This window comes from Symphalangus syndactylus, chromosome 5, assembly GCF_028878055.3.
Source record: "Symphalangus syndactylus isolate Jambi chromosome 5, NHGRI_mSymSyn1-v2.1_pri, whole genome shotgun sequence".
Classification (NCBI taxonomy): Eukaryota; Metazoa; Chordata; class Mammalia; order Primates; family Hylobatidae; genus Symphalangus; species Symphalangus syndactylus.
The window spans coordinates 59,008,390-59,024,553 of NC_072427.2; the positions used below are offsets into that span (position 1 = coordinate 59,008,390).

Here is a 16,164-nt window from a genome sequence, read left to right on the forward strand (position 1 = left end):
GGAGGGAAGAAATTCAAATGTCATTACAATTAAAATTTCCTACCCAAAATAGCTTTTCATAAAATTAAATTGAAAAAAATATATAATAGTTTTAAGCAAAAATATGCACAGACAACAACTATACTGACCAAACTGCAGTCTGGTTATTTCGTTTTTATTTGTATCTCTAAAAATAGTGTTTATAGACTTGCACATAATATTTTCCCCATGTTTTCTTCAATATTGATCCAGTGCATTCTACTCACACTGTTAAACATTTTTGTAACTCTGGCTATCTGTGACATCTTGAAAGGAACAGACAACGCATATGGCATGAATTCAATAATTTGACTTTTGGGGAAAAAAATGAAAGGCAGAAGAAATTTCTCATAGATCTTACTTTTTACGTTTGAAGGTAAGAGTAGGGTGCCATTTTCAAAGCTCTTGAAACGTAACTTAGAACTGCAAGAATACTGTTTAAAAACAAAAGCTAAAGGCATGATTATCTCTTTCAGAGACTTACAGAAAGAGTTCAACAAAGACACCTAAAGACTCACAATCTTACCAGAAAAAGTATGACTTTGAACAACCGTCCCCATTCCCATATCCACCACTAATATAAATGAGAGTGTCACTGTCAGTGGTCAGAAACAAACAGAGCAGGCAGTGCCCGTGCGGCACAAGTGGAAGGAAGCAGGCTGGAAAGGGCTGCCTCTCCAAAAATGGTTCCCACCTCTATGGTGGTAACAGAAATTTTACCATTAGAAATCCACTTTTAAAGAGTTTTATTCCTTTTATAAAGAGATCTGTAAAATAAAAAAATTGATAATACATATGAGCTTATAGAATAATTGTTAAACCAACATAAATAACAATCATCCAGGCCAGGAAATAGAATACTGCCAATACCACACCTGCTATCTGGCCCTCCTCAATCATTACACCTCATCTCCCTACTAGAGGTGACCTCAATCCTGATATCTGGAATAATCATTTCCTTGACTGTCACTTTAGTATGTAAATATACATCCCAGGCCAGGCGCGGTGGCTCACGCCTGTAATCCCAGTGCTTTGGGAGGCCGAGGCGGGTGGATCACGAGGTCAGGAGATCGAGACCATCCTGGCTAACACAGTGAAACCCCCTCTCTACTAAAAATACAAAAAAATTAGCCGGGTGTGGTGGCGGGCACCTGTAGTCCCAGCTACTTGGGAGGCTGAGGCAGGAGAATGGCATGAACCCTGGAGGTGGAGTTTGCAGTGGGCCAAGACCATGCCACTGCACTCCAGCCTGGGCGACAGAGCAAGACTCCATCTCAAAAAAAAAAAAAAATTAATTAATTAAATAAAAATAAATAAATATACATCCCTAAAAAATAGGGGTTTTTTTTTTCCTGTGTTTGAACTTTATATAAATAGAATCATACTAATGAATTCTGTGGGCATGTTTCTTTTACTTCATGCTATGTTGAAAAGATTCATCCACTTATTTAAGTATTCATTCCACTATTAATGAATATTTGTGTTGCTTCCATCTGAGGCTCTTCTGAACATACAGCTGTGAACATTTGGGCACACACGTGCTGGAGTTTCTCTAGAGCAGGGGGTCCCCAACCCCCAGACCATGGATCAGTACCTGTCTGTGGCTTGTTAGGAACCGGGCTGCATAGCAGGAGGTGAGTGGTGGGCAAGTGAGCAAAGATTCTTCTCTATTTACAGCCACTCCCCACTGCTTGCATTAGTGCCTGAGCGCCACCTCCTGTCAGATCAGCAGCAGCATCAGATTCTCATAGGAGCTAAACCCTATTGTGAACTGCACATGTGAGGGATCCAGGTTGCATGCTCCTTACGAGAATCTAATGCCTGATGATCTATCACTGTCTACCATCATTCCCAGATGGGACCATCCAGTTGCAAGATAACAAGCTTAGGACTCCCACTGAATCTACATTATGGTGAGTTGTATAATTATTTCACTATATATCACAATGTAATAATAATAGAAATAAAGCACACAATAAATGTAACGTGCTTAAATCATCCTGAAACCATCATCCCCACCCCAGTCTGTGGAAAAATTGTCTTCCACAAAACCGGTCCCTGGTGCCAAAAAGGTTGGGGACCTCTGCTCTAGAGTATCCTTTAAGGGTGAAAGTGCTAGATCTTCAGTTTTATCAGAAAATGGCAAACTATCTTCCAAAGTGAGAATCAACATATACATACACTGTGTGTGAAATAGAAATTCACTTTTTAATTACCAGTCTTCAAAAATTCACTGTTACAATGGAAATCTACTTAGAGAATATATGTTAAGCTATATTCTCTACTCTTAAAGTTCTATATTCTCTACTCTTAAAGTTCTATATTCTCTACTCTTAGATAAAGGTCTATCTTCCAAATAGCATTTGAGAACTGGACCAGAGGTGCAGCTAATTTGGGAAGAAAAAATAACATACAGGCAACCATTCATATTGGCGGATTTAACCAACCACAGATCAAAATTATTTTTTAAAAATAAAAAATAACAATACTGGCCAGGCACAGTGGCTCACACCTGTAATCTCAGCACTTTGGGAGGCCAAAGAGGGAGGATCACTTGAGACCAGGAGTTCAAGACCAGCCTGGGCAACATAGCAAGGTCCTGTCTCTACAAAAAAAATGAAGAAATCAGCCAGGCATGGGTGGCACACATCTATAGTCCCACCTACTCAGGAGGCTGGGGCAGGAGGATGGCTTGAGCCCAGGAGGTCAAGGCTGCAGTGAGCTATGATCATGCCACTGCACTCCAGCCTGGGTGACAGAGGAAGACCCTGTCTCTCTAAAAATAAATGAATAAAGAAAATTATTTTAAAATAACAATACAACAATAAAAATACAAATAAAAAGTAATACAGTAAAACTTTACATAGCACTTACATTGCATTAGATATTATAAATGATTTAAAGATGATTTAAAGTATATAAAGGAAGATATCTATACTTTTTGCATAGGTTATATGCAAATATTGTGCCATTTTATATCAGAGACTTAGCATTCCTAGATTTTGGTATCCACAGGCATCCTGAAACCATCCCTCTTGGATACCAAGGGAAAATTTTTGAGTCCTTAAGTCCTCAAAAGCAACTGCAACAAAACCAAAAATTGACAGGTGGGACCTAATTAAACTAAAGAGTTTCTGCTCAGACATTTTTTGAAGTTACTGAAATGATTAAATGAATCAGATGCTTCAGACCACACCAAACTGCAGGTCATAAGCCATTAGTGTGTCATTATATCATTTGGGTTTTTAAAATGCTGCTGCATCTCCCAGCGCGATCAACGCAGAAGACAGTGATTTCTGCATTTCCAACTGAGGTACCTGGTTCATCTCATTGGGACCGGTTGGACAGTGGGTGCAGGCCATGGAGGGCGAGCTGAAGCAGGGCGGGGCGCTGCCTCACCCAGGAAGCGCAAGGGGTCAGGGGATTTCCCTTTCCTAGCCAAGGGAAGATGTGACAGACTGTACCTGGAAAATCTGGACACTGCCGCCCAAATACTGCGCTTTTCCAACAGTCTTAGCAAACAGCACACCAGGAGATTATATCCCATGCCTGGCTAGGTGGGTCCCATGCCCACAGAGCCTTGCTCACTGCTAGCGCAGCAGTCTGAGATAGTCCTGTGAGGCAGCAGCCTGGCAGGGGAAGGGGCGTCTGCCATTGCTGAGACTTGAGTAGGTAAACATTGTGGCTGGGGAAGCTTGAATTGGACAGAGCCCACTGCAGCTTAGCAAGGCCTGCTGCCCTGTAGACCCCACCCCTGAGGGCAGGGCATAGCTGAACAAATGGCAGCACAAACTTCTGCAGACTTAAACATCCCTGTCTGACAGCTCTGAAGAGAGGTGTGGTTCTCCCAGCACGGTGTTTGAGCTCTGAGAACCGACAGACTGCCTCCTCAAGTGGGTCCCTGAACCCCATGTAGCCTAACTGGGAGACAACTCCCAGTAGGGGCCGACTGACACCTCATACAGGTGGGTGACCCTCTGGGATGAAGCTTCCAGAAGAAGGATCAGGTGGCAATATTTGCTGTCCTGCAATATTTGCTGTTCTGCAGCCTCCGCTGGTGATACCCAGGCAAACAGGGCCTGGAGTGGACCTCCTGCAAACTCCAACAGACCTGCAGCTGAGGGACCTGACTGTTGGAAGGAAAACTAACAAACAGAAAGGAATAGCATCAACATCAACAAAAAGGACATCCACACCAAAACCCCATCTGTAGGTCACCAGCATCAAAGACCAAAGGTAGATAAAACCACAAAGATGGGGAGAAACCAGAGCAGAAAAGCTGAAAATTCTAAAAACCAGAGCACCTCTTCTCCTCCAAAGGAACGCAGCTCCTCGCCAGCAACAGAACAAAGCTGGATGGAGAATGACTTTGACAAGCTGACAGAAGTAGGCTTCAGAAGGCTGGTAATAACAAACTTCTCCAAGCTAAAGGAGGATGTTCGAACCCATCGCAAGGAAGCTAAAAAGCTTGAAAAAAGATTAGAAGAATGGCTAACTAGAATAAACAGCGTAGAGAAGACCTTAAATTACCCGATGGAGCTGAAAACCATGGCACAAGAATGTAGCAAACAATAAAATGTAACACTCTTCAGGAAAAAAAGCAAAATTAGAACTTTTAGAACAAAATAGAGAAGAACATCTTTAACCTTGGGGGAAAGATGGATTTCTCAAGGCATAAAACAGCATAAACAGTAGGATAGAAAATTGATAAATTCAACTAAAATTTAAAACAATGCACTGAAAGACACCACTATAGAAGTCAATCTCATATCAGGAGATACCTGCAAACACAAATATCAAAAGATAAGTATCAAGACTACATTTTTTTTAACCCACAAATCAATAAGAAACAAAATAGCCAAAGGGTCAAAGAACGGGAGCAGCAGTTCACAAAGAAAGCAAGTATCACAAATACAAAGATGTTAACCTCAGTAATAACTAAGGAAATATAAACTAAAAACTCCAAAGACGAGGTCTCCACACCACCTCACAGCCAGGCACACCCATATTTTTATATAAGACTATATCATTACCATCATCTGCAACCCTCTGCCCCACCAAATCTCAATGTCAAACATTCTAATCTACAGCCACCACTTCCCACCTCTCCAACTTACACTTTCTCAAGAAGGTCAACAATCCTTCTGCCCTGAAAAATCTGTAGTCCTGTAATCCCACGATCTTTTTACTGCCCCTCATCTTCTCTCATATCTTCACTTATTTCCTTATCCCACTTAAATTCATGTCAATCATTCTAATCATCTCCTTTTCCCTCTCTCATTTCATTGCATTTGCTCTGCTAAACTGTAATCATGATTAAGTCCTACCCTTCCGTCCGGTCTTTCTGGGCCTGCACCCATACAGCACAATATGAGTCAGGGAAAAGTATACCTGTTCTCACCTTAAATTTATGAATACCAACTTCATGTGGGCCCCTATTGTTACCCAACATCTATACCACATTTTCCTATTTGGAAAATAGGAAACTATACTTTCCCACTTCCTCAACAACTATTTCTTACTTCTACTCTCTCCATCCACTTCCAGTACCTCCTCCACAACACTTATCCATGGTTTTCTTAGACCACTTCCTCAAGCCCCCATGACATCTACCCATATCTATGCCCATATATTCTGCCTTTCCTCCAATTACAGTTGGAAAACTGCCCAAGCCCCAGCAATGGGCCATCCCTCCACCTGCACAATAGATCCTATCAAGCTCATATCTACTAAAGAACATAGATCCAGGAATTCTCACCCCTCCCCTTATGATTTTTGTCCTCTTTTCTGGATCTATCAACAAGTAAACATGTAGTTATTTCTCCCACCTTTAAAAAATGTCTTAACTGGCCAAGCACAGTGGCTGACATCTGTAATTCCAGGACTTTAGGAGGCCAAGGCAGGATTGTTTGAGCCCAGGAATTCGAGACCAGCCTAAGCAACATAACAAGACCCTGTCGCCACAAAAGAAATGCCAAAAAAAGAAAAAATTAAAAAGTCTTGACCCACTTCTCCCACCAGCCCATTATTCTCCTTTCCTTTATAACAAAACTCCTTAAAATTAAGTCATTTATACCTGCTGTCTCAAACATCTCCTCCCACATTCTTTTTAAATTCAAGAAAAAATTTATGCCACCACTCCAACAAAACTGAACTTGTGAAGATCACCAATAGCCTTCCTGTTAAATTTAACAGTCAATTCTTCATTGTCATCAACCGCATTTGATACAGATCTCTCCTCCCGCTTCAAAACACTTAAAGACACTACACTCTCTGGTTCTTTCTTCTACCACTCATGCTCAGTCTCCTTTGCTGGTTTCTTCTCTTTCCCCTAAACTCTAGACACTGTGGTACCTGGGAATCAGTACTTCTCTAGGTAATAACTTCCCTGGTCATCTCATACATTCTCACGACTTTAAATATCATCTATAGGCTGGCATCACCCAAATGTATTATTGCCAGCCCAGGCCTGGATCCTGAACCCCACATTCCTCCATCCAGCAGCCTGCTCCATGTCACCTATTAGATGTTGTGCTGGGTCTCTTCCGTGTGCCAATGCAGATTTATCCTCCACCCTTCTCCATCCTGTTCTGCCCTAGGAGGTTGACCAGTATGGACTACAACTTCCCTTGTCTTCTGGCTTCCAGTAGGTTAGACTTATGGAAGCCTTGGCAGAGACAGGAAGAGAATGTTTATTCCTCTGACTCTCTCAGAGTGGGGTCATCTTCACTGGCTGAGTCCCCTCACCGAAGGTAATTCATTCTCCCAAGGCCAACTCTCTATGACTCTCTTCAAATTTCCAGTAACTAGGGTGGTAACATCTCTGCTGCTACTTGCCCTCTCAACACAGCACTACCTCAGTGCTTTCATTATACTCTACACATACCTTTGTAAATGATTCGTTTGTCAAAATGTTCAATTATATTGAGTGTGCCAGACATTTCTTAAGGAATTCTGACTGCAACAGGTATCTAAGTGACATCTCAATTTTAATATATGCAACACTGAGTATCTCCTATAACTTATACACCTCAGTTAAGGGCAACTCCATTCTTCTCGCTGTTCAGACCAAAAACCTAGTGTCATCCTTACATATCTTTCTATCTCATACCCAACATTTGCAAGTGCTCTCTGCTCTTCCCTCTACATAGATCTAGAACCCAACCACTTTTCACCACCTCCACTGCTCTCCTCTGGACCCAGCAACCACCACCACTGCTCACCTGGCTTATTATTAGTGGCTTCCTAACTAGTCTACCTGCTACTAGTAGTAGCAGTGGCTTCCTAACTAGTCTACCTGCTGCCCTCTTGCCAGTCTTCAGTTCCTTCCAACACAGCAGAGTGATCCTGTTAACACAGGAGTGTTATATCACTCTTCTCTTCAAACCCTCCACTGGTTTTTCATCTCACTCGCAATAAAAGAAAACATCTTCACAATGGTCTACAATACTATGCGATCTGGCTGAATAATGCCTTTCTGACCCCATCGCATACTCGCTCACTTTGCTTCTGCCACACTGGCCTTCCTTGCGATTCCCTATCCTCCTATCTCAAAGCCTTTGAGCTTGCTATTCCCTTTGCCTGGGACACTTTTCCCACAGATATCCTCACTTGCTCCCTCACCCTCCTCAGATCTTTGCTCAAATGTTATCTTCTCAGTAAGACCCCTGGCTACTTCTAAAACTGGTTAACAGCGCTTCCTCATTTTATTTCTATTCTAAGCAATTATAGCATTTAACATTTTATATACTCTTCTTGTTTGTCTCTACCCTCTAGAAAGTCAACTCTGTGAGGCAGGTGTTTATATCTGTTCTGTTCACCACTCTATGTCCAGCCTCTAAGCCAATAGCTGGAACAATGGGTACTTAAATATCTGTTAAATTAACTACACTAGATACCATTCAAACAACTGGTCACAATTTAAAAGTCCAACAGTACTATGTATTTGCAGAGATGACAAACACTAGGAACTCTCTCATCTTTACTGTGGAAAGCAATTTGGCAATATCTAGAAAAGTTTATGATTGCACACCTAAGGAGCCAACAATATTTTTTCTCAGTTGTATATTTATACAAACAAGGATAGTAAACTAGGAAGCAGAATCGTTTCAAGGAGTATAGTCAGCTTACCTAGAGAACACTGCATACTCTAGAATTTTTATCATCAGAGAATGAAGTTGACCTCTCGAAAGTAAACCAATATAGCACCAAAACACTGAGTATGAAGAAAGCATGGAAGCTCTTCTCAGTCTTATGCTATCGTGAGAAGAAACTGATTTTAAAAAAAAGCAACAGAGTGGGAAAGAAATGTAAGCACATATCAAAAGACAGGACGGCTGCAATTACCTAAAAAACCAATCACAGATAAACAAGCCACTTCAGAAGAAATCAGTAAGCAAAGAGACTACAAGAAAAATACATGAGAGACTCAATCCACGCCAGGTTTTTAATTATAAATAAAATGCTAAAATAAATAAGCAAAATCATAAACCAGAGGACAAACCTGCTAGGTTGGACTAGAATTTTTTTTTTTTTTGAGATGGAGTTTTGCTCTTGTTGCCCAGGCTGGAGTGCAGTGGTGCGATCTTGGCTCACTACAACCTCCACCTCCCAGGTTGAAGCGATTCTCCTGCCTCAGCCTCCCTAGTAGCTGGGATTACAGGCGCCCGCCACCATGCCCAGCTAATTTTTTGTATTTTCAGTAGAGACGGGGTTTCTCCACGTTGGTCAAGCTGGTCTCGAACTCCTGACCTCAGGCGATGTACCCGCCTCAGCCTGCTAAAGTGCTGGGATTACAGGCATGAGCCACCATGCCCAGCCTGGACTAGAATTTTTAACTGCCTTCCAACATTTATGAAGTATCTTTTTTTGCCAGATACTAGTAACTGACTACACAACTGACTGAATTAAATCTACTTTAGTCCACAAGTTAATTTCATTGTATTACTTCAATTTTCTCCCCCTAGATCTTTTGGCAGAACAGCTGTTGAGAATTAAAACCAACCAGCTCATATTTTACCTTCATTCCCCTTCTCCCACCTTGAAGAAAAGTGCTTATAAACCCACAATTGGCCAAAATATAGGTACCAAGATGGAAGCACTCATTTGACGGGAAAAATTATTCAGTGTTACCAATCCTTGAATAGTCAATGAGTTGAGAGCAATCCACAAACCTAAAGTAGTTATGCTATTTGAATCATCTATGGTAATGACAAACTGAATCCTGTACTTCTGACTCACAATTTTATGATCTACTTCTTTCCTGATCAGAAAAGCATATTCTATTAAGTTAGAGGAGAATGTATCACTTTATTGTCCTTAGTCTGGTGCCGGCATTCAAAAATACAAGCAGATAAAGAAGAAAGGTAGAATTAAACAGCAACATCAAAGTCATGAGGAAGAAAAAATTCAAAGCAGTCCCAAAGTATTATTTTTGTTTTACTTCTCTGCTTCTCACATCTGCATCCTTTATATCTTTTTAACCTGACAATAATTTATTGAGGTAATTGCAGATTCACACACAGTTGTAAAGAAATAATACAGAGAGATCTCTTGTACACATTGCCCAGTTTCCCCCAATGATAACATTTTGCAAAACCGTAATATCACAACCAGAAGAGTGACACTGAAACTGATACAATCTGCCAATCTTATTCAAATTTATTCATACTCATTTGTGCACGTGTGTATGTTAAGTTCTATACAATTTTATCACCTGTGTAGGTTCGTGTATCTGCCACCACAGTCAAGATACTAAACAGTATTAGCATCCCAGGGATCTGTCATGCTGCCCCTTTATAACCACATCCACCTCCTACCCTCCCATCCCCAACACCTGGTAATCACTAATCTATCTTCCACTTATTCTTTAAATTCTTACGCCACACCTTAGTAGGGACCCTGCAGCCATCTGTACACCCAGCACTCCTCCATTCTTCCCTGTTACTGCTCTCCAGCATCACATCACTCAAGGTGCAATCAATCTTAGATTACAGCTGATCACGGAAAGGCTAGGTTTTCCACTGTATTGACAGAGAAGACTATCCAAAAGCAAAAACAAAAACTTGGTGTTCAAGTGCATATGGCTCCAATATGTGCATATCCACTACTATGTATATGCCTGGCTACTTAAAAAAAAAGGAAAAAAAAAAGAGAACATATATTCTAGAAACTTTATAATGCTTCCTACAAATATACGGAATGTTTCCTCCAATATCAAAGAAAACATTTATGTTTCTCAGACTATCAAATTTACAGCAGCATGGCTCAGCTTTTTCCACTTATAGAAAGGCTTTTATCTATCGCAAAGACTTTAGTCATTCTACATCAGTACATGGAAACCCTTACTTCCACTTAAACATCATTTTTTTTCCCTTACAAGCCATTAGAAACACTGTCCTTTACTTGAATTAAAAATCCAAAGAACAAAGGATAAATTGCTAGTTATAAAAGTGGAATTTAAAACTATAAATAAAATGTCTGTGCAACTTTTAGAGCACTAAACAGTATGCACGCAACTGGAATTCATACCTGCAGAGCTAAGGAGGACACTGAAATCTGTTCCCCTCTGTGACTCTCCACTTTCATTATTGACCTCTTTTTCAATATCTTGATATCGATCCCAGTTAGAGACAATCTTTCTTTTAGAATAATTTCCCTGTTCATCATTCTCTTCTCCATAGGTCTCTGCATCGCTGTCATCTTCAACCTGCAATCATTAGAGACAAATCGATAAGTAGGCAGTGGAAATCCTGACCTTAGTAGACTTCCCAGTAAAATAAAACAAAAAAGTCCATAGACATAACAATAAAAAGCAATAGACCAAGCTGTCTGAAGATATTAAATATTATTTTAAGAGAATCACACTATACCAGAGTGTTCTTTCAGGGTGAACTTTTCAGTAATCATTGAAAAGGAAATCTAGCAAGCAGCTGCCTGAACATTTGTGTAGCTGATCTCTAAAATCTATCCCTATGTATCCGATTTCAATTGTTGTTTCATCCAGTTGAAATAATCAAGGCTGTAAGCATCTTAAACTCAAAGGACTTCAGGATGGACATCAACTCTCCCTTTCAATTTATGGATATGGATTTTACAAACACATTCCATAAACATGTTTATAAGCTTTATTTAATTTTTTAGAGCAATGAAAGTATGACATTATTTAAAACTATTTAACTTAAACATATATTACTAGGAAAACACTATTACATATAGTGAGGGACAATGACTTGTGAAATGGAGTGTGAATTTACATGGTACTACGTTTGTACGTGTGATTCCATACTCTAGAATAATGAAAACCATTCCACATCTAAATTTGTTTTAGTACTTCTTATTAACAACTTGAGTTTGGAATAAATACATGTTATGACCAGAACCATCCAAATAGGTGATTAATGAACGTTCTGATGTTATATATTGACACAAATCTATTTTTAAATATTGAGAGGAGACAAATTACTGACAAAGTCAAGGCCACTTCATTTGCCCTTGATAGCCTTCTGTGAGCGCCCTCTCAGGTACCCTCTTAGCACTCTCCAGGCTCAATTTCTACAACTTGCCTGTGTGATTTTTCAGGCAGCATCTGTGTGAGCAACTAGTTGTATACATGTGGACACACACACATACACAATGCTCCTAGAAAAAAGCTGGCACAAAATCTTAATTCAATAGAAAAGAAAGTGCTTGGGTATAAAAAAGTTCCCTGTATTACAACTGACCATGTTGTATAGATTTTTAAATAGGAACTCTGCTCAGATGCATGCTAGAGAAGAGTTTCCAGTCTTGGGCACTGAAAGGTTAAGAGAGCACACAGAAAGATGCACAATGTGAACAATTCTAGAAGATAAGGAGCCCAGTTTCTTCAATGAATAAACTGCAAGAGAAAAAATGGTAAGAGAGGATGGAGAAACCTATAAACCAAAAGAGCCGAAGGCGTAATCAGTTGTAATGTAGGGAACTTATTTGTACCGATTTGAACAATCTAGAGAAAATAATGACTATGAGACAACAGGGAAAAATAATGACTGGATATTTGATTATATTAAGGAAATACCACTAATTTATTGTTTGTTTATTATAATACTGGTATTGTAATTTTTTAAAGTGTTGTTAACTTTTAGATATAAACACTGAACTCTTTATGGATGAAAAGACAGGACACGTGAGGTTTGCGCCAAAATAGCGGGTGGAGAGGAATGGTGGATAGACATGAAATACACTATACTTCATTGCTAATTGCTGAAGTTGGATGATGGGTACATGGAAAATCATCGTATTATTATTCTATCTACTTTTGCATGTATTTAATTTTTTTCATAATAGAATATAAAATTTTTAAAAGAGAGAGATGCATGTAGAATCTAAAGACATGGTTCAAAGATGTGTCCCAAACATTACAAAATCCTTATCAAGAAAAAAATGAGTAAAATTATTAAAACAACTCATTTGTATAGGATGGGTTAGTGTGGACTTAAAAAAAAAACCAAGCTTTTATTAACATAGAAACAGGACATATGCACTGGAGAAAATCAGGAGGAAAAGACAAGCAAAACTAAAATAAATAAAAACCCCAAATTCCCTCACCCACAGAGTACCACTAACCCCTCAGTACACATACTTCCAGATCTTTTTCTATGTATATATTTATATATACTTCTTTTTGGTCACCAGATTTTTAAAAGATATTCTTCATCTCTCCACTTAATAAATTTCATTTCCTATAACACCCAGGCTAGTTCCAAATTTCCCTAACCCAAAAAATGTCCTATACAGCTGGTTTTTCCAAGACAGTATCCAATCCAGGACCAGGAATTGTATCTAATTGTTTATTCCTTAAGTCTCTTTGAATCTAGCACCATCCCTATTGTTACGACACTGACTTATTGACAAGGCCAGGCCAGGTCTGGTTGCTTCCTCATGGTATTATTTACAGATTTTTTTATCTCCAATATTATCTATAAACTAACCTTAAAAATGTAAGTGCTCAATGGAGTCACGCTAAATATTTTTGGCTAAAATACATTACAGATGGTGCTTTGAACCCTTTGTTACATCACATAAGATGGCTGAATAAACATAAGCACTATATATAATAACTAAGATGGACCACAGGGTTTGGATAATGAAGTCTGATCCACTCACCCACTGTACAGATATGTCTTCCCTCTTTCATCTAGGAAATTGTGCAGTGTTATTTGATCCACTGTAAATTTCTAGTTCCCCAACCATTCACTTAACAAAGTTAACACTAGTCAATAATCCTCACCTGAATCAACTTTCATACACTTTCATGAAATAGACTAATTGGACTTTCAAGATCACTTTCACCCACAAATAGCATCATAAGCCTCCCTGTCAAAACAAAAAGATGGCATTTTACATTATGGTCTAGGGACTGCAAAGACTGCCTGAAAACTAGAGCATTCCCGCAAGTTTCTTAGAACCAAAAGATGCTGGCAGATTAAAGGCATATACTAGAATCTGCTATGTAAATAACAAATACCAGGAACATTCTACAGAAAATAGCCTTGGTCGGGCACGGTGGCTCACACCTGTAATCCCAACACTTTGGGAGGCCAAGGCGGGCTGATCACGAGGTCAGGAGATCGAGACCATCCTGGCTAACATGGTGAAACCCCATCTCTACTAAAAATACAAAAAATTAGCTGGGCATGGTGGCGGGCACCTGTAGTCCCAGCTACTCGGGAGGCTGAGGCAGGAGAATGGCGTGAATCCGGGAGGCGGAGTTTGCAGTGAGTCAAGATTAGGCCATTGCACTCCAGCCCAGGCAACAGAGTGAGACTCCATCTCAAAAAAAAAAAAAAAAAAAAAAAAAAAATAGCCTTGTAACTGATGAGAATTTGCGGGACAGAACTAGAGCTGAAAACACCAGCAGGGTTTTGTCTGGGAAAATTCAATATTCTTTTGTTGGCCCATTGGGTGAACAGAGTTCAGAGAGGCTTCTCCAGTTAGTATAAAACCTATAAAACCTCTGAACATAGCTATAACACATGGCAAAAATGTAAATCTGGGCAAAATAATTACCTTGATCTAAAAAAGGATTATGATCTGAAACACCTAAGGAACCATTAATGCAGTGAAACAAGCACTGAAATGGAAAGTGGGAGACCTAGACCGAATTAATGGTCCTGCCAAGTGTTTATAATAGGCTGATCCTTGTGCACATGAATGACTCGCCAGTCCCCAAATTAGAAGAACCACTGAACAAGGATCTCATTACCCCTACCCAAATGCAGAGACAAACAGAGCTGCCATTAGCCTTCATTCACAAGAGAGTAGCAAGAAGTAATAATAATAATAAAAAAGTTTAGAAGACATTTGATGTAACTGAAAGATGTATCTTAAAAACTAGAGATTTTATAGTTTCATTGTGCAAAGATCTGAGACAAAATAAAAATATGCAAAGCCTCAATATGGAGAAAAAGAACAGAGCAAATAAAATACTGATCAGAAAACAAGGTGAAAACTATGAAGATAAAGGCATCATTTTCATATAAATATCGTTACAAAATTAGTCTGGTGGTTTTCACTGTAATATTTAATACCTGGACATCGGTCACTGGTTGCATTGTTCAGAGATTAACAGGAATCCATTTAGATTAATAAGCTGAAGACCTATTACATAATCAAACTACTGCCGAGCTATTATCTTGTCCAATGACACACACACACAAATCCATTTAAAACAAATTGAGATTCCCAACTAGAAAGAGTAGCTTAATGTTTTGCAGCTTTTCCAATAGGCAAGGGTCGTTTTTGACTTCACCTGCTCTGCAGAATGAAAATGAAAAAATGAAATAAAAAAATGAATCAACTTCCTAATAATAAGAATTGTCGTGATAAGTCTACGTCATTCTCCAAACAGAAGAGCTGACAGCCCCTTACATAGACATATTAGAACTGTAAAGTAGAACATAATTCAGCCAAATTCTCTGCCACTTTCAAACCAGGCATGCTTTTCCTCTAGTGTCCAGTAACATGTTCCTCATTTCCATCTGAGACCTACTCAGAGTCGCCTTTAATGTCCATATTTCTACCAACAGTATCTTCGAGACAACCTAGGCTGCTTCTATCATGCACCTTAAAATTCTTCACTACACAATTCCAAAGCCACTTCCACACTTTTAGGTATTGGTTAGAGCAGCACCCCTTCCTGGTACTGTATTACTTTCCTACAGCTGTCATAACAAAGTATCACAAATTAGATGGCTTAAAACCACAGAATGTTTTTCTCTCTCAGTTCTAGAGGCTAGAAGTCTGAAATCTGGGTATTGGTAGGGTTGGCTCTTTCTGGAAGTTCTGAGGGAGAATCTGTTCCATGACATTCTCCAGCTTCTAGTGGTTGCTGGCATCCTTAGCATTCCTTCCTTTGCCATTTTCACATGGCATTTTCTCCTCTATGGGTGTGCATCTTCTCCATTCTTATGAGGACATGAGTTATATTGGATTAGGGCCTACCTTAATCCAGTAAGACCTTATTTTATCTTTGATTACATCTGCAAACAACCTATTTCCAAATAAGATCACACTCAGAGGTACTGCGGATTAGAATTTAAACATATCAAAATTCTTGGAGGACAAAAATCACCTATCACAGGAGAAAAAAATAGTCGAAAATAATGGGTGGGCCTGGCACCATGGCTCACTTCTGTAATCCCAGCACTTTGGGAAGCCAAGGCAGAAGGCCTGCTTGAGGCCAGGAGTTCAAGACCAGCCTAGGCAACATAGCAAGACCCTATCTCCATGAAAAAGATAAAAATTAGCCAGGTATGGTGGTGTACCTCTGTTATCCCAGCTACTCAGGAGGCTGAGGTGATAGGATCAGCTGACCCAGGAGTTTGAGGCTGCAGTGAGCTGTGATTCTGCCACTACACTGAAGCCTGGGGGACAGAGCAAGACCCTGTCTCTTAAAAAGAAAAAAAAAGGAAGAAAAATAATGCCTGAAAACTTCCCAAAGTTGATGAAAAAAAAATTTTTTTTTTTTTTTTTGAGACAGTCTTGCTCTGTCACCCAGGCTGGAGTGCAGTGGCGCAATCTCGGCTCACTGCAACCTCCGCCTCCCGGGTTCAAGTGATTCTTCTGCTTCAGCTTCCCAAGTAGCTGGGACCACAGGCGTGTGCC

General features: G+C 39.7%; 2 protein-coding genes across 2 annotated transcripts in view; one reads left to right on the forward strand and one right to left on the reverse strand.

Moving 5' to 3' along the window:
* AVEN (apoptosis and caspase activation inhibitor) overlaps positions 1-16,164 on the reverse strand; it is a 182,158-nt gene that overhangs the window by 131,989 nt on the left and 34,005 nt on the right. Inside the window, exon 2 of the mRNA XM_055278593.2 lies at positions 10,549-10,726. Within this exon, the coding sequence (XP_055134568.2) occupies positions 10,549-10,726 (178 nt within the window). The remainder of the gene's footprint in view (positions 1-10,548; positions 10,727-16,164) is intronic.
* The window catches only part of CHRM5 (cholinergic receptor muscarinic 5), a 103,462-nt gene that overhangs the window by 24,180 nt on the left and 63,118 nt on the right, over positions 1-16,164 (forward strand). The window lies entirely within an intron of this gene.